General features: G+C 33.7%; 1 protein-coding gene across 1 annotated transcript in view; it reads left to right on the top strand.

The window, feature by feature from the left end:
* Positions 1-20,462, top strand: part of LOC129270540 (uncharacterized) — a 95,206-nt gene that overhangs the window by 64,784 nt on the left and 9,960 nt on the right. Inside the window, exons 37-55 of the mRNA XM_064105923.1 lie at positions 3,409-3,519; positions 4,641-4,754; positions 5,010-5,123; positions 6,450-6,563; positions 7,506-7,619; positions 8,840-8,950; positions 9,695-9,808; positions 10,822-10,935; positions 11,471-11,590; positions 12,012-12,239; positions 13,469-13,588; positions 14,025-14,138; positions 14,728-14,912; positions 15,618-15,792; positions 16,217-16,339; positions 17,144-17,257; positions 17,849-17,962; positions 18,747-18,866; positions 19,852-19,965. Coding sequence (XP_063961993.1) covers positions 3,409-3,519; positions 4,641-4,754; positions 5,010-5,123; positions 6,450-6,563; positions 7,506-7,619; positions 8,840-8,950; positions 9,695-9,808; positions 10,822-10,935; positions 11,471-11,590; positions 12,012-12,239; positions 13,469-13,588; positions 14,025-14,138; positions 14,728-14,912; positions 15,618-15,792; positions 16,217-16,339; positions 17,144-17,257; positions 17,849-17,962; positions 18,747-18,866; positions 19,852-19,965 — 2,433 coding nt within the window. The remainder of the gene's footprint in view (positions 1-3,408; positions 3,520-4,640; positions 4,755-5,009; positions 5,124-6,449; positions 6,564-7,505; positions 7,620-8,839; positions 8,951-9,694; positions 9,809-10,821; positions 10,936-11,470; positions 11,591-12,011; positions 12,240-13,468; positions 13,589-14,024; positions 14,139-14,727; positions 14,913-15,617; positions 15,793-16,216; positions 16,340-17,143; positions 17,258-17,848; positions 17,963-18,746; positions 18,867-19,851; positions 19,966-20,462) is intronic.

The following is a 20,462-nucleotide window of genomic DNA, read 5'->3' as shown; positions in this document are numbered from 1 at the left end:
ATGTGAGGTTGACTGTGATGAAATGAACAATCATTTTGCAAACATTGGTAAAATGATAGCAAATACTTTTCCTGAAAAGAAATTTGAATGGAAACATCCTGAATTTGTTTATTCTTTTGAATTTAGAAATGCTGAGATAAACAACATTTTAAAACTTCTTAATCGCCTTGACAAAAGCAGTAAGGTGGATGTTTTAGGCCTAGATACAAAATTATTAAATATCGCAGCACCATACATATGTGATATATCTCTAACCCTAATCTACAATTAAAGTTTATCTTCTGGCGAAATACCCGACGACTGGAAAATAGCAAGAACAACCCCGGTTTATAAAGGCAAGGGTTCAAAGAATGATAAAAAGTATTACAGGCCTATTTCTGTTGTTAGCCATGTTGCTAAGATCATCGAAAAAGAGGTTCAATCCCAACTATTGATGAAAATGACATGATCAATGTCGACCAATCAGCCTTTTTACCTAATCACTCTACCTCAACTGTCTACATCGCATACTTGATGATTTTTATGAAGCCATAAATGAGAGTGCACAAGTAGCTGCTTGCTTCTTAGATATTTCCAAATGCTTTGATTCCATCGATTATGATTTACTGATTTATAAATTAGAGAAGTATGGAATACGTAGCAATCAACTTTAATGGTTTCAGAGTTATATTTCTAATAGAAAGCAAACTGTACAACATCAAGGTAAACGATCACAGATGAGGAACCTCACAGTAGGCATTCCTCTGGGTAGTGCCCTTGGCCCCACCATTTTCCTTATCTTTATTAATGATATTTCGGAATATGTTACAAATGGTTCATGCAATATATTCGCTGATGATGTGGTTGTTTATATTAGTGGAAAAGATAATACCGATGCAAATGCAAAATTACAGGCAAACATGGTTGAAATCAATAAATGGTATACTAATAACAGACTTTGAATTAATAAAGATAAAACTAAGGTGATGCTATTAAAATCAAAATCCTTAAATGAACTTAACATTTAAATTGAAGAGCACAAGATTGAGCAAGTCAATAACATGAAATATCTTGGACTCACGATTGATGATAAGTTGAAATGGAATGCTCACACTAATCTATGTAAATCTGTCGCATACAAAGTCCATATTCTTGCCAAACTTAGTAAATTTGTTAACTCTAACTTATTGAATATATTGTATAAATCCACAATTCAACCATGCTATGATTATGCATGTTCTGTATGGGGTAATTGCCCAGAAGTTTACAAAAAGAAATTGTTGAGAACACAAAAAAGAGCAGCACGTATAGTCATGAAAAACTTTGATTACGAGAAATACAATGGAACTAAGTTAATGACGGACTTGTCGTGGCCAAACATTGAACAAAGACGCAACTACTTTCTTGCAACACTTGTGTACAAATGTATTAATGGCACTGCTCCTGGACGATTATGGAATGAAATTGAGATGTATTGTGACCGCCATGGATTTAACACAAGAAACGCAGATTCTTTAAATGTAATGATACCTTAACCTAAGCTAGAATTATTCAAACAATCATTTAAATATACTGGTGCTAAAATATGGAACGAGCTTCCACCCAGTCTCTAAAATGCAACATCACTCGATAATTTTAAATTCATATACAAGAAATTAATTCTAAAACCCTGATGTGCAATTCATATGTACTACATTACCTGAGAGTTTTAATTGTTAAATGAAAGAAATTGTATCCCAAACCCGGATATGCAGTATCATGTACATTTTACATACCACTTTGTTCAAATACACTACGATCCAAAATTTTTTTTTATAGTACCGTAAGGGTACTAGTATTCAACCCGTTTGGAGAGTTTCTTCAAATATACAGAAATATGGAATTTACCTGAATTTTAGACCTGTCTTATTTCCAAGAGCAAATGCTGGTTATTCTATTCCCGTTATTTTTTTCTTCAACCCGTCAACTGCGTGCGCAGGCGATCGAATTTTACGGCGACGGTTTTTGGTACTAGTATTCAATCCGTCGGTACTAATATTCAACCTAGTGATGAAAGATGGCCCTGTCTCTCAATCTGCCCTTGTCCCATCCGACTATGGACTAGACCATTTGAGATGAGACCAAACAGGGAATTAATCAAAGCCAGAGACTTCCATAGATCTAGATCTAATTTAGCAATCTAAACCCTTTTGAAAGTTGCTATCAATCCTCACTAGGTTGAATACTAGTGCCATTCAGTGCAAAAGGCCATCACCGCATAATTCGATCCTCCGCGCATACAGTCGACAGATTGATAAAGAAAATACCGACAACAGATTACCCTGGAAATAACAAAGGTATGAAATTAAGATAAATTCCCTATTTCTAAATATTTTGGGGAATATGTCAAAATCTTTGAATTATGCCGGGTTGAATACTAGTGCCCATACGGTACCTACATGTATATCTTTGTCATAATTCGTTACAATTTATTTAGTATCATTTATTTTAAATATTTATAATTCAGTTTGCTTCATAAATACATACCACTTTTTTTTATTTCTATCTCATATCAGTGTTCAAATTATAAACATCTTTTATTATCCTGCTTTTTATCGATTTTGATATAGTTCTGTAATCATTAATTCATACACTTCGTCTCTGAATTATGTACTTTAATTCGTTGATAAATAATTCAATTTAATTACATTTACTTTATTTCTTTGCATAACATATTTTAAATTTTCTTGTATTGCATTGTATCACTTTTAGAACAATTTTTTAGATATTACTTTGATTTTTATCTCATCTTAAATATATTATTGATTTACATGTATTTATGTTTTTAATGTCAGGACCATTATGTAAAACAGTTTCTTAACTGATCTTGTCATCCTGAATAAATATATTTGAATAAATAAATAAACAAGGACTGTTTATGAATTAGAGGCAATCACCTTTTTTATTCAATTGTATTTTTTTCTTAGATTTTATTTTATGATTTGATTCTCTTGCTACAACCAAGAAATACTAAGTGCAAAATTAAGGTTTTTTAATTGTAAAATAAGGTAACAATCTGTTTATATATTACTAGTGATATCAAAATGACTTATTTAAAGATTAACAAAGCCTCATTGACATCTATTTTAGAGTTGTTGAGGCGGAGTGGATAAGTCTCTGACCTTTTGGGGGCTCAAATCCCACATATCATTTGGTAAGGCGTTTATCTACATTTGCCACTTTCTATATACCTAGGTGTAGGAAACGGGTTCGCGCTAGAAAGAAATTCCTTGAATGCTCCAGCATCTTATTTGGGTAGCCGTGTTATGGCAGGGGCAATAGAATACAGCACTTAAATGAGAGCATTGCATTAAGCGCTACGTGTATATAAATGTTGCATCTTATTGTTATTATTATTTATTTTGAATACATTTTTCCATGTCCGAACAGAACTAGATGAATGCGAAAGCAACCCATGTGTGAACGGTGAATGCGAAGATGGTGTATATGCATTTACTTGTTACTGTGATCCCGGTTGGACTGGACAAAGATGTGAAATGCGTGAGTAAAAATTATTTTTAAATTTGATCCTATTCATCAAGAATGTTGCAACATTGGTGAATTTAATAATAAATTTATAGTGTTGTGAGCGTTGTTGCACAGTGGATTAGTCTCCAAACTCTGAAACCGAGGGTCCTGGCTTCAAATCCCAGCTGTGGCGTACTTTTTTCTGCAAGACATTAATATTAATCCACATTTTGCTGCACTTGACCGAGGTGAGTGAATGGGTAGCCGGTTGAATTTAGTCCTTGAAAGCTATAGCACCTATATGGCGGCTCAGCTACAGCAGGGTATGATAAAAAAACAAGTATTAAGCACAGCAGAACATTTGAATTGATATAGCTACTGCATTTGAATGAACCCAGTATTAGTAATAGTAGTAGTACTAGTAGTAGTAGTAGTGGTAGTGGTGGTCTTTTATTATTATTTTATCGATTTTGAAATAATTGATTCTATTCATTGAGAACCTCGATGAATATTCCTTTCTCAGATGATTGATGCTATTCATCAAGTAAGATAATATTGACAGGCCTGAGGGGAACTTTAAATATATTGCCTGCAATAGATTTATATTTGCCTGAGTCGTTAGATGAGGGCAATATCTTCCCCGAAAGAAAAACCACATTTCCACGCATTTTCTCACTGACTTTCCTGAGCGGGCAATAAAATTGGGACTGTGAATAATAAATTGGAGACTTATTGACCAACCATTTGATCAAAGTGATAAGCAGGCAATAATATACAATGTATTAAAGTTTTCCTGATTTCTGATACAGTTAATAATGGTCAATGTTGATTTGTGATATTGATAGTATGTCCTTGTTGAATTCATTATTTTTTTTAATTCATATTGTATGATTTTGTTAAAACTGTTATACTCCCATTTGGGGGTCAATGGGTTGAATAAATCTTACGTACATGAACTTGCATGAAACACCCAATACTTGAAATAAACACTGATAAAAGTATATTCTGTTTTTAATACTTAATTCCCTTTTGAAATTACTATGCATTGAGAGAATGATATGAAATACCAAGATGCCTGACTTGCAGGGTCGATATTTTAACAAAGTACTTTGACAGTGCCCTTTTATTGAAACAATATTTATATCTCTACACAGAAATTGATGAATGTTCTAGCGGACCATGCAAGAATGGAGGCGCCTGTACTGATGGAATCAACAGCTACTCTTGTCAATGTCTGCCCGGCTGGACTGGATTCAATTGTGAAATAGGTAATCTCAGGAATTATTATTTCATTGTAATATTTTCTCGATTAACTTTGAGAAAATGTAATAACAGTTATAGAAATTGCTGGCCATAATACACCGATTTCATTCAAGCTATCAAGCACATCAATCCTTTCATTACCTTAGACAGCTATCCTACCCCCTTCCACCCCCCCCCCCCCCACCCAGAAATGTCAATGATAAAACCTGCTATGCTGTTGGTAATTTTTTTCTAATTTATAAGTGTTCTTATTTTTTCAGATATCAATGAATGCGGCAGCAACCCTTGTTTAAATGGAGCTAGATGCCAGGATGGTCTGAATCAATATACTTGCATTTGTGCTGCAGGATGGACAGGAACCAGATGTGAAATAGGTATATAGGCTTGTTCACATTGTAGAGATCTGTGTGACTGTGCAAACACCAGACAAGATCATAGTTAGCCAATGTCCTGAATGGGAAAGGGGTTGGTTTATCAGTTATATCAAGTGCTTGCAAAGTAGCAACAGTGCCTCATGGATAGCTTATAATACCATGTTTAAAAATGAATACCTCCATTTGGATATAGAATGAAACCATGAGTTAACAATAGATTGCTCTCCAGAGCATTCCAATTTGTGCTTGTACCATTCAGCTAGAGCATATATAGAGAGAAGCTATTCTTCTCTCTCACTTTATAATAAGTGATGTTCGATATTTGGAATACCAGTGTCCCATTTCTAAAAGACTTGTTATAGTAACAAATGCACAATTGTTATAACAAATTTACTATCAGCCAATCAGATACATGTATTTCAGCAGCTTTCAATTATTTTTTTCAAATTGATTTTCATAACAAATTTTATGAAACAGGCCCCAGTTTACCCTTATTTGAGTGTTGCTATGGCAGGCAGTCATCTTACAGTTTCATGTCAGTGGGATTGTCTTAAAATCTATATTTGATTAGTTTGATGTAAAAACTTTCTACAAATAATTTTATTATGGTTTATTATTTGGTAAATATGTGCTACTTATCATCATATTAATTATGATGGTAACTTTATGCCTAAAAAACTTTTTTAAAAAATCTCCATCTGCATATGCTTAAGAGTGTTTGTACAAACTGAATAATTTTGAGCTTTGTTTCAGCTCATTGTACCCTGTTTTAACAAACCTTGGAAAAGCATACATGCATTGGAGTACATGGTACCAAATCTAGGTAGAGAAGGGTCGATGTAGATTAATGTTTTCCCAAGGATTGGAACTAACTGTCTGGGAATGATAATACATAAAGCAAGTGACACAAGTAAAGTATTTTGCTTCATGCATCACATTTTGTACAATCTTGGGTGATCCCCAAAATATTTCATGTAAGTTAAGCAGAACGACAACAATAGCAGGTCAGGTCCAGTTTTATTTCCATAAATTCAAGTGTTGGAAAAGTATTTTCATATAAATATACAATTCTGAGCATTTCCAGAGAGAACAGGTAATTAACCCCTTGTCTACTCGAATCAGATGATCCCTGTACAAAGTCTATGGGAATCACAGAATTCACTAGTCAACGGGGTAACATTTGCCCGAATGAGCAGTCATAGATAAATAAACTGCTCTATTGGAAATGATCCAATTCAAAATTTCTGAATGCAGAGACAGACACTGTTCTCATTTTAATACTAGTATACATTTCGTAATCTCTTTTTACTCTCCATGTGATTATAGATATTGACGAGTGTGCATCATCGCCTTGCTTAAACAGTGGGTCTTGCATAAACTCCCAGAATGGATACATGTGTACATGCACACCAGCATACACTGGCACCAACTGTCAAATCGGTAAGTTTAAGTTAGGAAAGGATAGTAAAAAGGATATGGAGAATTGCAAACAACCAAGGTGGATACTGTCCCAGCAGTCCCTATACAATTAAAATTCTTAAAGGGGATGTTCTTCGTGGTGATATCTTAATTTTAATAAAAAATATAGAAAATATTGGTGATTTTTTTTTTGAAAATCCGCCAAAGAATAAGAGTTTTTTAATTTGAGACGTCATATGCAAGCAGCTTCCCTATTTATCATTAATTCATTTTAATGCAATATGAGCAATAAAAATATCTTACTTAGAGAAGGGGATATTAACTTTTGTGTCAGATGATACTTCCAAGGCATAAATCTAATATTTGTGAGAAACCTAAATTTGGGAGAATTTATATGACACAACTTGTCTTTGACCTGTAAAAATAAAAGTTAAAAAATTTCATTACTCCATTATTCTTTGGCAGATTTTCATCAAACCATTACCAACACCTTTCTCTGTTTTTTCTGTTTTTTATTAAAACCTACTTATTATCAGGATTAATATTCCATATAAGGGTCGGTTTCTACTGTACATATGAAATAATGGTAAAATCATTATTGAAAAGGTATTCATTAAGTACATAAACCATAAGACGGATCATTTATTTTGCAAAGCTGGTAGATGTTTATTAGATTTATCCGTACAAGAATAAAATAAAATGTTTTCCAAATAATGAGGGAGATTTACATGCCGAAGTTCCTTTGTATTCAAATGTAACTGAAAATGCAGCATTTCTAGACTTATCTGACTAATGAAATTATGAATATATGACATCTATTTCTATTTAACTTAGTTGATAAACACAGATTTAGATGTCAATTTTGTTATTTTTGTTATTAAAAAGCAATGAAATGCTGTAGTCATTTAACTCGAGGAAAATTTGTAAATTCTTCATTGAGTGACAATTTTCTTCCATTGACAGAGGTTGATGAATGCCAGAGCAATCCTTGCCTGAATGCAGGGTTCTGCAATGACAGGATAAACTTCTATACATGCACCTGTGCCAGCGGTTACACTGGTGTGCACTGTGAGACACGTGAGTATTAGTATTTATTATCATCCACTCTATTCCGGAATGGCGCTGTGCAATTGGTGAAAATGAATCACTTGATTACTGGTAGATTTGTCAAACAATACACCAGACGCCTCTAGATGGTGGCTATACTTCTTCCAGAAGAAGAATAAGACAAGCTGGTTTTCTACTTTTCACTGGACTCTCCAGCGGACTCTCAGCTAAACAGTTTTGATCTAAAGACTCACAAAGAAAACTGTTATCATCTGGAGTATGCAACTATATACTGTACATACTGAAAGTGTATTGCGCTGTTTGTCTTGTTGGTGGTAAAAGTTCATTGTGTATTGTCTTAAATGGCAGTTGGCAGGCGCATTATCTTCTTGAAAAACACACCTATATATTGAGACGCACAGAGGTGCGCATTAATGCGCGCACGATAAAAGCAAACAGCTTTAAAATCAAATACAGTACAGGCCAAAGGTTTGAGGCCACCTCAGATCCAAAAGAATTCCGCATTTATTTAAATGTATTGATACTAAAAGGGTTATGGGCAGTTCCTTTACATCACACAAGCATGTTTCCAACGGCTTTCGATTGCACTTCTGTCAAACCCAGTCGGTTTTCATAATACACTGTATATTCAAATTTCCAGCATACCTTTAAACTTTAAAGGTTTGCATAAAGTTTGAATTATTTAATGCAAAGGTTGGTTTTTGACAACCCGAAAGCTTATCAGAGGCTTGTTCGACATAGCAACAAAGAATATATGTTAACCTGTGGACAGCCAACCTGTCAATCAGACAGCCAACCTGTCAATCAGACAGCCAACCTGTCAATCAGACAGTCAACCTGTCAACCAGACAGTCAACCTGCCTGAAACGTCGAGTCTTCTCTCCTGCTCTACATTTCCACTAGCCAACTCAAGCCAGCCAGATAATTGCAAATGTTTTGTTCTCAAACTTCATCAACAATATTTTTCTAATTACATCATCGCCTCTTTTATATTTATAAATATAGTAACATTCAAGGAAATCGTGAGCATAATTTAATGTGGCATCATCAATCTATTTCTTTATACAAGGGTGATTCATTCTATCTTTAATCTTCAACTTTAATGCTAATTTTATTCAAGCAACAAAACTGGATGTGAACATGTGAATGCCTATTTATTAAGTGCAATCGATCAATTTTTGAGCAATCGTATTCATCAATTTTTGAAATATCATTTTTTTTTTATTCAGCGATTCGTTACTGCTCTAGCAATCCGTGTGTTAGAGGCATCTGTGTTGATGAAGTCAACGCTTTCAGATGTGTATGCGATGCAGGCTGGACCGGGGTATTATGCAGCACAAGTAAGAATTAATTCTAAGAAAATGAATTCTCAGGTTTTATGTTATTAAATGGCTAATGCTATAATATGCATGCAATTATTGTTCAATTTAAGAATCATGACCATCTTCATATTCTGATGCAAACCTTATTCAAATATATACCAAAAATAATTCTTCAAAGAAAATGGTCTGTAAATGTTATGAAATGGAAGATTATGGGGTGTATAAGATGAAATATGTTCTGTAAAACAAAGTACAAATCACAAAGCCAATAGAATGTGCAAATTCCAATCAAAAGAGCTGCATAAAACTTAACATAAATGTATTTTTTTCATATTCAGTTAACAAAGTAGAGCACATATAAAATATCAATTCTTGAAAGCTGCTATAGCAAAACATGTGATTTCGTCAAATCGTGTACTGTTGATCAAATCATACTCACAGTCGAGTTAAATTTAATTTACCTATCCCCTAAACACTTGCTATCATATATAGAAAATGAACAAAAAGTAATATCAACATCATTGAACAAAAATAAAATGAAGAAGATTGTTAAACTGTATACATGTAGAGTATAAATAAGATAAATATTGAACTAAATGAAATTTAATTCGATTCTTCACCTCACGATTTCTTTTCTTTCAATTTGTATTCTTCACATTCTTTTTTCTACAGTCTTTTTCTTAATAAAGTAAAATTATATTGATATTAAAACATAACAACATTGATGGTGTTTCTCATGCTATGATAACTATTGTGTTTCAGACATTGATGACTGTGCTATCAACCAATGCTTGAATGGGGGTACGTGTATTGACGGTGTGAATAGCTTCAGGTGTAGTTGTGCACCGGGATGGACAGGAGACCTATGTGGCCAGGGTAAGGAAACAGTAATGTAGAAGTTCGTTCACAGTTTGTTGTAAAAATACCAGAAATATATCAAAAAATATTGGTGAAGGTATGAGGAAAATTCATCAAAGTTTAAGAAAGTTATTAGAATCTCTCAGTATTTGATTTGTGACGCCATATACAAGCAGCTGCTCCATATGTTATGTAATATAAAATGCATAAATTTCCATTTTCAATGCTTCATCAGTTCATGATGACTAAATAATTTTTTTCCAGGAGCGGGTGATGAATAATTTGTCTGATCATATACTGAAGGTACAATAAATCGCATTTTCAATTTCTTGAGAAAATTACATTTTATTGATATCTTAAATTCACTACACATAGGAAGCTGTTCGCATATGATGTCACAAATTAATTCATCTTGATACTGGAAGTTGCTAGGATTGCCATAATTAATATTTTCACCACAAATTAGCTTTCGAGGAGCTTTATTTAGTGAATTAGAGCAAAAAGTACGATTTCATGGATAAATTAGCATAATTAATTCATATTAAAAATATTTGAATGTCATGCAATTCACGTGTGCAACGGCGGAGATTATGTCAGTCTTTCTCTTCTTGCAATTTTTTTGTCATGGCCGCATGATCCGCCCCCCCCCCCCCCGACTTTAAACTTGAATAATAGCCCAGGTAAGTTAGGTTTTGCTGAATAGAATTTAACTAGTTGTTTTGTTCTAACTGCTCTATTGTTTATGTGCTGTCACAGATTTTTTTTTGGTATCAATATTATCCAGATATAGTTTGCTTAATGTAAATAAATTATGGATTATACACATTACATTAACTTCAATTTTATTCAATTATGCAATGTAACAAGTAAAGGTTTTTTTTATCTGTACACTAAATTGTCTACATATGTCGAGGTTAAACTTCATGCAACATCTTCATCAATTCAAGTGATGTTTTAGATTACTATAGAAATGAATACCCTTCAAAATTACTTAATTTCATTTATTTTCTATTTTGTCTGCTTCTTTTCAGATGTGGATGAGTGTGCAAGTAATCCATGCAGGAATGGGGGAAATTGCAACAATTTGCAAAATATGTTTACTTGTACTTGCCCAACAGGATACACGGGAGTGATTTGTGAAACAGGTAATGTACTTTCCTTTCATTGATAGAGACAGAAGATTGTTCTGTCTTTCTACAGATCCCATTGTAAAGAGCTCCCCATAAAAAAAAGTCAATGTGACAAATAAGTAAATAAATGAAAACAAATTATGTTAACATGCTTTCTCTCATATACCTATTTTTATAGAATTATAACGCCAGCACTGTTGCTACATTAATTGCATTATGCAAGCAAGACTTGAAGAGATATTCCACTTGTATTGGATCACGAATGTGTTCCAGAATTAAGTTCTTATTAATAAACTGAAAAATATTTGATTTTAAGAAACTGCACTCCGAACATTAATGATTTTATCAACATTATTGGTGTTGTCATCAGAGAGTAAATTAAACTATTCCACCATATTTTGCAGTACATCCTGTGTGTTGTCATGATGCTATAGAATTGTAGGGTTTGTTTCTTATGGGGTGATATATTGAACATTTTTTTCTTCTATTCCATCATTGATGCGTATAATTGTTGTAAATATTCATATGCACATTTTCCTTCCAATTACAGAGATTGATGAGTGTGAAAGCCAGCCATGTCGCAACGGTGGTTTGTGCTTTGTCAATCCAAACGGCCTATCTTTCAGGTGTGCTTGTCGGGCAGGTTATGTAGGAGATCTATGTGAGATAGGTAAGATACTGGAATAAATGTTGTATCCTCTTCTGTTACCATATAAGGATCTAGGATCTGTCAGATATTCATCCGTTGCCATCAGAATATTTAATTATCCTGATTCCGATATCATATATTTGTAATGTGTAGACTTGTAGAATTTAATGAATGAAGCCACAAAGCTTGTATTACTAGAAGGAACCTGAACAGATGAAATCAACACCTTGGTTTCTATAACATATATATATATACTTTATCCTGATTATACTAAATTTTTCACATCTTTTGTAATCAATTGGTAGTAAACTTTGATGAATGTAGCCCCAACTGTTTTATTAACAGAGTCGCTTGCGCGCAGGAAGTCAATACTTTTTGTCTTTAATGTAAAATGTATCATGATTACAATATCGGGCTTTTTTTCAACGTCATTTCTTCGTAGACTTTGATGAATGTAGCTCCAACCCTTGCGTAAATGGAGGGAGCTGCACGGACGAAATCAATGGCTTCCGTTGTACATGTCTCCCTGGGTTCGGCGGGACCACCTGTAGTATTAACATCAATGACTGCACTGAAAACACATGCTTGAATGGTGGAATCTGTTTGGACTTGATCAGCGGATACATGTGTGCATGTCCTCAAGGGTATTCAGGAAACAACTGTGAAATAAGTATGTTTTTGAATTCCTTTAGTCCTATGTAAAAAAGTAGACCTTTCCATTTTCTGATCCTTCAACCTCTTACTGAAGAATATGCAACAACAACAAACTCTCCCCCACTATTTTTTTTCAAGATACACCACTTAAGTTTGAATTTGTGCCAATTTGATCTTCCCTTTCTATGTATTATCATTTTCTATAACCCAATGCCTGCATTAATGTTCTTTAGATACATGTATATTTGCCTTGTATTCAAAATCTGAAAAGATGTACTAAAATGTTTAATATCAGAATTATTACTTTACAATACAGCCAAAGCAAGATTAATGACCTTTCAGAAAATTAATTAAAAGAAGTTTGATTATATGCATGAGTGTAATTTTCATATGTTATGAATAAGTCAAGTTTTGGGGGGATAGATTCAAAGTATGTATCGTGAATCATATCTACATACTAGTAATCTACACACTTCAGGTCCCCTGCTAAACAATAAACAAATAATTATCATACAGAGACTGAGACATGATAATAGAATAAATGATCATACGAGAAAAGATGAACGTTAAAACATATTCATGACAGTCACATACATTGAACTTTAAGCTTAATTTTGAGGAGTGCTAATCTGTTCTAAGGGCTTTTTCCACACTAACAGTATTCATTATTCAGATTTGCCTTATGTTGCCTTTCGCTGGGATAAGAAAATAATTTCCTTTATAGTTGCTATATTAATATTTGTGAGACATTTATAGTATGTCATCTGTGAATAGTCTTCCTCTATGCTTATTTCCATATTGACAGTAAGACTTGATACCTATTCTCATTGCTGTAGTTTTCGTTGTTGTAATTGATGTAGTGGAATAATGTAGTGTAGTTTGATTTTAATAGTATGATACCTTGTCATGTTAATGTTAGCATAATAATGTAGAATTTAGAATAATTGTAATTTAATAATTTTTGAAACTGATAATGTAAAACGCTTAGAGATCTTGATATTAAGGCCTAAAATACAATATTATTATTATTTGACATGTCTCAAGTTGATTTATTTATATTTAAGGATAACTAATACCAATAAGATTACATTTGAACAAAAGCTCTGAACTAAAGATGCATGAACTTCATAGATTTGTTTTTAAAAAATAGCTAATTCTTTTGGAATGAATACGTTGCTCAGCCCTGCATCTTTGAGTATAAAACTCAAGATATAAACTAACACTTCAATCTGGTTTTGATTTCAGATGAGGATGAGTGTGCCAGTAACCCATGTATCAATGGAGGAGAATGCATCAACCGTGCCCAAGTTCATGGTTATGATTGTACTTGTGCCCCGGGCTTCACTGGCACTCATTGTGAAATAGGTAAGGTTTAGTTGCATTAATTGTCATTGTAATTGTGCCCCGGGATTACATGTAGCTGGCACTCATGAAATAGGTAGGATTTGTATGAATGGTATAATATGATTGTAATTGTGTCCTGAGGTTCAGTGGCTCTCATTGTGAAATAGGTAAGACTTCTTACTATTGTTTTAATGATGTTACATATTACATCAAATAACCCCAGCTTTCAAGTCGCTTGGGGAGACCTTGGAGTGTATCCATACTGCTGTCTGTACACTTATAACTTTACAACTGAACGATATACGTTAACAGAGTAATAGCCATTGACCAATAACTGATCTTTGATGTATATCGTTTTCAGCAATATTTATTTGTATATCAGTACACGTGTTGAAGTAATGCTCATGTTTGGAACAAATATTTATGATAACTTTTATTCTTGTCTTTCCTTTCCTAGATATCGATGAATGTTCCTCATCTCCTTGCTTGAATAATGGCATCTGTAACGATGGTATCAATTCATACACATGTACTTGCTCACAAGGATGGACAGGAGTACACTGTGAGATATGTGAGTATCTGAAATGAAAAGCAATGAGCCTTTCACAGCTAGCACATGATTAACTTTTCTCAAATTACAGTACCTTTCCCATTTAAGTATGTATTTCTAATGTATGCATGTACATGTATATGTATTATCATTATTATTATTATTATCATTATTGTTATTATTGCTATTATTATTATTCATGGCTTATTTCAAATTATTGTATTTCCAGGAAGTGGCTGGATTGTTTACAATTTACATAATAAAAACCATACAAACATGGTCATGATAATAATCATAAGATTAAATTCTGTAATAAAATGTCTCATGAATAATCAGAGATAAAAGCAATCAGATTTTTTTTTATCCATGGAGAGAAACTACGGTACTGATTATAAGTTACGATTGTGGACAAATTCGGCATGGAAACTAAAATAAATCCTTTAAAATCTCACATATTATTGCTAATATGGATTTGAGAATGGTTAATTTACTAGATGAAATCAAAAGTTTAAACGTAAAATAACTCACTTGTTTTGTTTTTTATGTATGTATGTATGTATATTGAAGCTGTAGTGTGATGTGAACGTATATTGTTTTCTTTCTTTTCTAGCCATTGGGTGCAGAGTAAACTATACGCTTGGAGTTGGAGGGAAGGTCATTATCAACTCGCCTAACTACCCGTCCAATTATGGCAATGGGGAGAACTGCCTATGGTTTATTACGGGTATCAATGGCCGTGACGTCAACATTGACTTCAAGGATTTCATAACAGAGAACAGATATGACAACTTCATTGTAAGAATCAATACACCTTTTGCCATCAATCATGCATACATAGTAGTAGGCTAATCGAGTGACTGAATTGTCTGTCCACTTCTTAATAGAATGAAAATAGGATGGGAACAAAAATAGGTATTGAAACATGACAGTGCATTAAATTAAACATATCGCGACAAATCAAGGAATTTAATCATTTTTATTGAGAATAATTGTGGGAAAAGTTATAGGTTACTGGTACATTTACTGTGTCTGTATACAGAACGTAGATATGCATACGTGTAAGCTCCACACATAGCTACAAGATTTGCACATGGGTAGCTTGCGGTATAAAAGATTGTGGATTTATGTAGCGATTAGTCATTTCAATGTTACCCTCGAACCATCTCAGAAACTCAGGCATACTCCACATTAGATTCTGAAGACATGTAATATTAAAAAGCCATAATGGTCAACACGTGGGTGAAAATATCACCAAATAAAGATTGATAAAGCAGGGGTCATCGAATGGCCTGTTTCTGATGCCAGGTCAACCATTCAATCATCTTATTTGATAAGATTTAAATAATATACCATGTCCCTCTGCAAACCTTAAAACTATCAATGTTACTAGCAATCATTCATAATTACTTAGCAGTCGATAATAATAATTAGAAACTCTGGTAATAGAAAAATGACATTCTTATTTGCCATTGAGACAATGTCTTTTATGATCGAAAACAGGTTGGAGTTGGGCCTGACCCTAATATTGGCAGTCAGCGAATGGGTTTCTCTGGCCCTGTCAAGCCGGGCCAAAACTCATTGCAGGGAGTCAATACAATCTGGATCCGTTTCCAAACTGACAGTGAAAAAACAGATCGGGGCTTCTCGGTGGAATTCCGTGACAGTGCATACCGAGGTGACTAACACTCAAAACTTCATTCTTCATATCATTGGACAAAATATTCTTATTTACATGTGAAAAACATGATACTTCTTAGATTCTTTTATGATTCATGTTACAGAACTACCAAATAGTACAGTTTTTCATTAATAAGTACTGAAGAAAATGAAGAATATTGATTGCTTCATGCAAAATACTAATTTCTAAAGCTTCATTTGTATAGGTTCTATGGTATTTCTCTGAAAATATCAATCTCTTCATCAAAATACTGTTTTTCAGCTTTCAGAATACTGAAATGCTTTTGTTCAGTTTTGTAGCTCTTATGTTAGATATATTGGCATAATAGTAAAAGCATACAATGTCCTACATTTCATATGGTATTTTTCAAACATTAAAGTTACGTCATTATATTTCTTATGTCACTTATAATGTATTTTAGTCATAACACCTTGCGATGCCAGGCCCTGCATCAATGAAGGAGTCTGTTCTAATGTTGGAAAGATTAATTTCCGCTGTGAATGCAACAACTTGTGGACAGGACAAAACTGCGAGCTTCCTTCAGGTAATTTACATGTTCCGATGTTCATCACAGCATATAGAGTATTCCATAGGGGCATGAACTACGGAACATATTTTGCCTTTGATAGTCTCACTTAATTTGGTTTCATGCAATGGATTAAGATCTGAATAAATACTTGACCTTATAAATTGTGGCTGCCAACCTCAAATTCCACATAATTCTTCTTTGAGTGATTAGAACTCTTTTGATATAATTATGAAACTTAGATATTAAACTTGTATGTAATATATTTTCAATATTGATCATCAAAGAGCTACTTGAAAATTCAATCTAATTTATAGTTTTTATTTGAAGTTTTAGGTCAACACATGCATGTTTGGTCTTAAAAATGGTCGTGGAAAATCTCTTAAATCTTGTAATTAGTTGAGTTTCAAAGTTTGACAGCAGGTAGCTAAATTATTCGTCTTCCAACAAAGTCATTTCTATTACCCTTTATCTTCAAGGCCCAAACTATTTTTTTTTGCCAATTAAAAATTCAGCTTTTTTCTTTATCTAACAACTGTTTTTTTAATGTTATACCACATGAAATAATAGTTCAACAACATAAAACTATCAGATGAATGTAAACGTCTTCTATTCAACTTCACATTCAAACTCTGCATTAATCAACTTGATTTCTGATGGAATTTCATTTTTGTGAGGTATGAGGGGATCTCTACTCCTTGAAATGATTTTTTTTAATTATACTGTATCTTAACTTGTTTAATTATGCAAAAGTTGTGTTTTATTGTAGTCCATGAATATTTTTCTGATCCTACTTTCATTGTCTTTGTTTCTAATTTTTAGTGAGAAACAAATGTGGATTGAATCCCTGTACCAATGGTGCTGAATGTATGAATGTTGGGGAGGATTACACATGCCTATGTCCGGCCGGTTTCACTGGAAAGAACTGCACTGACGGTAATTATCACTGTTTTCCAACTCTAACCAATTTTATTTTAAAAGTTATTTTACTCCCACAAAGTCTTTTGTTTGAATAGACTCCGACACATTTTTAGCCATGCAGTAGGAATAGAATAGAGAAATATTAATTTCTTTAATAGGAGAAGGAACAGCAATATTCTGTTTGTTGGGGACCCCCCTCGCATGCCCACACACACACTACTTTCAGTTCACTTTCATTTAGTTAAAAGATAATTTCCTTCTCCAAGAAATTCATCCATATTGTGCTGCACTTGACCCAGATGAAGTAAATTGGCACCTGTGCCCCATAATATGAAACTTTACGATTCGATTAATCATGGAGCTGATTTCCATGATTAGTTTTATATAATCTATTGTGTGTGATCAATCATGTAAATCAGTCACACGATCACTAAGCTGTTTGTTACGGGTGCCCCGGAAGGAATATTTATTTCTTTAAAATGCTTGTGGATTGACGCACAAAGTATCTGAGCAGGATCCTATCCATGTTTTTAGGCAAGTCCATACCTTTCTTCGCTCTATAGACTCCTGACACTGACAATTTCCTTTCTGATTTGTTTTTGGCAGACATTGATGAATGTGCACAGAATCCATGCCAAAATGGTGGAGAATGCTTCAATCTTATCAATGCCTATGCATGTGCCTGTCTGTCCTGTTACTCTGGACGCAACTGTGAAATAGGTATGCATCGTTTTTAAACAGCAGTTTTAGAATGCTAACCTTGGTCATTCATACGACAATGACAAACATAATTTGACATACAAAATACAATACACTTACAGAGGCTTATCATAAGAATTCAAGTGGCTTTTTCATATAGGCCTAACTGAAAGTACATTTTGATAAAATTCTCCTTAGTGTACTAGACATAGAAAGAGCTAAGTTTGTTTGACTAATTTTCAAATTGAATCATTACTTTGAGAACAGGTGTAATCACTTTATAAAAAATTGAATGTTGCTTTAGATGCCAGTAGGGATTTGAGGTATGAAGTACATGGTTTGATGTCTATCTGCAGACCTTTCTTTTCAAATAAGGGCCTAGATATGTAAAATATTTAAATCATATATTTCTAAATGACATAACCCAACTTGCCATGAAGTCATGTTCTGTGAGGGTTACCTTTAACAGTTTAAAACAATGATCTTGGGAGTATTTCATGGAAAGCTTTGTCATTGATTTCCACTGACTAATTTGCTCTTAGCCAATCAGATGCAAGGATTTTTTGCAGCTTATAACAACTATCATTGAAAATCTCAGACAAAGGTATTCATGAAACAGTCGCCTGTTGCTCACATCGGGTGATTTTTGTGACACATTGCAGCAAGCAAAGTAGGTTGTGAAGGGGAAGCCCTTATAGTACCCAAGATCCACTTTCAATTAATATGACGTTTCTTCTTCTCATGTCAGTGCAACAAAGTCTTAACCCTTAACGAGAATTCACTATTCTTTGTTCAACTTGCTTAGCTCCACCTTCTGCCGCCTGCAGTGTAAACCTATGTGAGAATGGAGGAGACTGTTCCTACAACCGTGGAACCTACAAGTGCTCGTGTGAAGAAGGCTATGGGGGAGAATACTGCCAAAATGGTAAGCCAATTGGATATTCATTGTGTGTATGATGATCGTGACTTTAGAAACTATGACTTAAAGAAAGCGAACCATTGCAGTTGGTTACTTAGTCTTTGACCCATGGCTCTGGGAAGCGGGGATGCTGAAGCACCCCAAGATTTTCCTTGGGGGTGCTGCATGTATTATTCCCCGTTGGCAGCACCCCTGGAATTCTGGTAGATGTTAAAAAGTGGGGAAATGAAGCCAAAATATTTTGTAGTGAAACATTTATTTTTTTTCTTGCTTGTCAAATTTCTCGTGACCAAAATAACCTTCATTTAAAACATTTTGAAGTGAAACTTTTTTTTCTTGCTTGTCAAATTTTACATCAGCACCCCCACTCAAAAAAATAATTCCCAGGGCCCTTCCTCATCTTCCAGCTGTTCTTTGACCAATTAACATGGTCGACCTTAATTGTAGAATTCCATCAATGCCATCAGTCCAAGACAGGAGATTTGCATATCATCTCTTTGGAAACCACACTATAATTGACAAGACAAATATGCATGCAGTTAGTATAAAGTATATCTATAAAAGAAAAACACACATTTATTAAAAATATGCATTCTAGTTGTTCGAGTTGTTTTCTTCATGTAGTTTTGATTGATCAGAGCAATTTTAACATGGGGGTATTGTCTCCATTTTGTGACGGTTGTCAGCTCTGAAAAGTTGTAATTCTCTAACAATTTCACCAAAACCATTGATTTTGATTCACTGAGAGACACTAGTTAGCAACTGTTCCTATGGCAAAAATCGATGCATGATAGCTAGGCAAATGATGCAATGCATGTTTACATCAACTGACAGTTTTTGTCAAAATTGTTTTTTAATAAATTTTTTTTATGACACTAATCTTGCTTATTATACAAAATGACAAATGATTTTTTGACTGTCCTTGAAATAAAAGTAAAATTATATATCACTTCTCTATTTCTATTCTTTACCTCTCTCTCTCCAATGATAGATACTGACAAATGTCGCTTCAACCCTTGTGATTTTGGTGCATGCTCTACTGTGAATGATAACTATCTGTGTACCTGTAATGAGGGTTACATGGGTACCCAGTGTGATATTCAAGGTAATATGCAAGATATTATATATGTATGTATTATGAATAAAGTATAATTTACTTCAGTCCAACAATGCTTGTAGAACTGTGCCTGTTAATCGATCAATGAAATTTACGAAATGCTAATTTATCAGTTTCAATGAGTGGCATGTAGCGGCACAGAATTTTTTTTTAATATCAGATGATATATTTACCATTATGTTAACTCACCTTTTTAATACACAATAATTGTAGTTACATTTTCCTATGGCATAAATTGGCAATTCCATATGAATATGTATGTTTGATTGTCTATCATGTGTGACCTACAGATTTGTGTCGATTTTCAAATTCATATGGAAAGATGTAATGCTCTGGCATTATCAAAGCTTGAGCAATTTGTTATGTGAAGTGGGATTAAAAGAAACTGGGTCTATGGAATTAATGTCGATTATTCTATTCCACTGCCCAAGTATGTCTTTACACATGCAGTTTTTGTGAGAATACATGATTGGATTTGTGAGAGG

This window comes from Lytechinus pictus, chromosome 10 (genome assembly GCF_037042905.1).
Source record: "Lytechinus pictus isolate F3 Inbred chromosome 10, Lp3.0, whole genome shotgun sequence".
NCBI classification, from domain to species: domain Eukaryota; kingdom Metazoa; phylum Echinodermata; class Echinoidea; order Temnopleuroida; family Toxopneustidae; genus Lytechinus; species Lytechinus pictus.
This window is presented reverse-complemented; position numbering and strand designations above follow the sequence as displayed.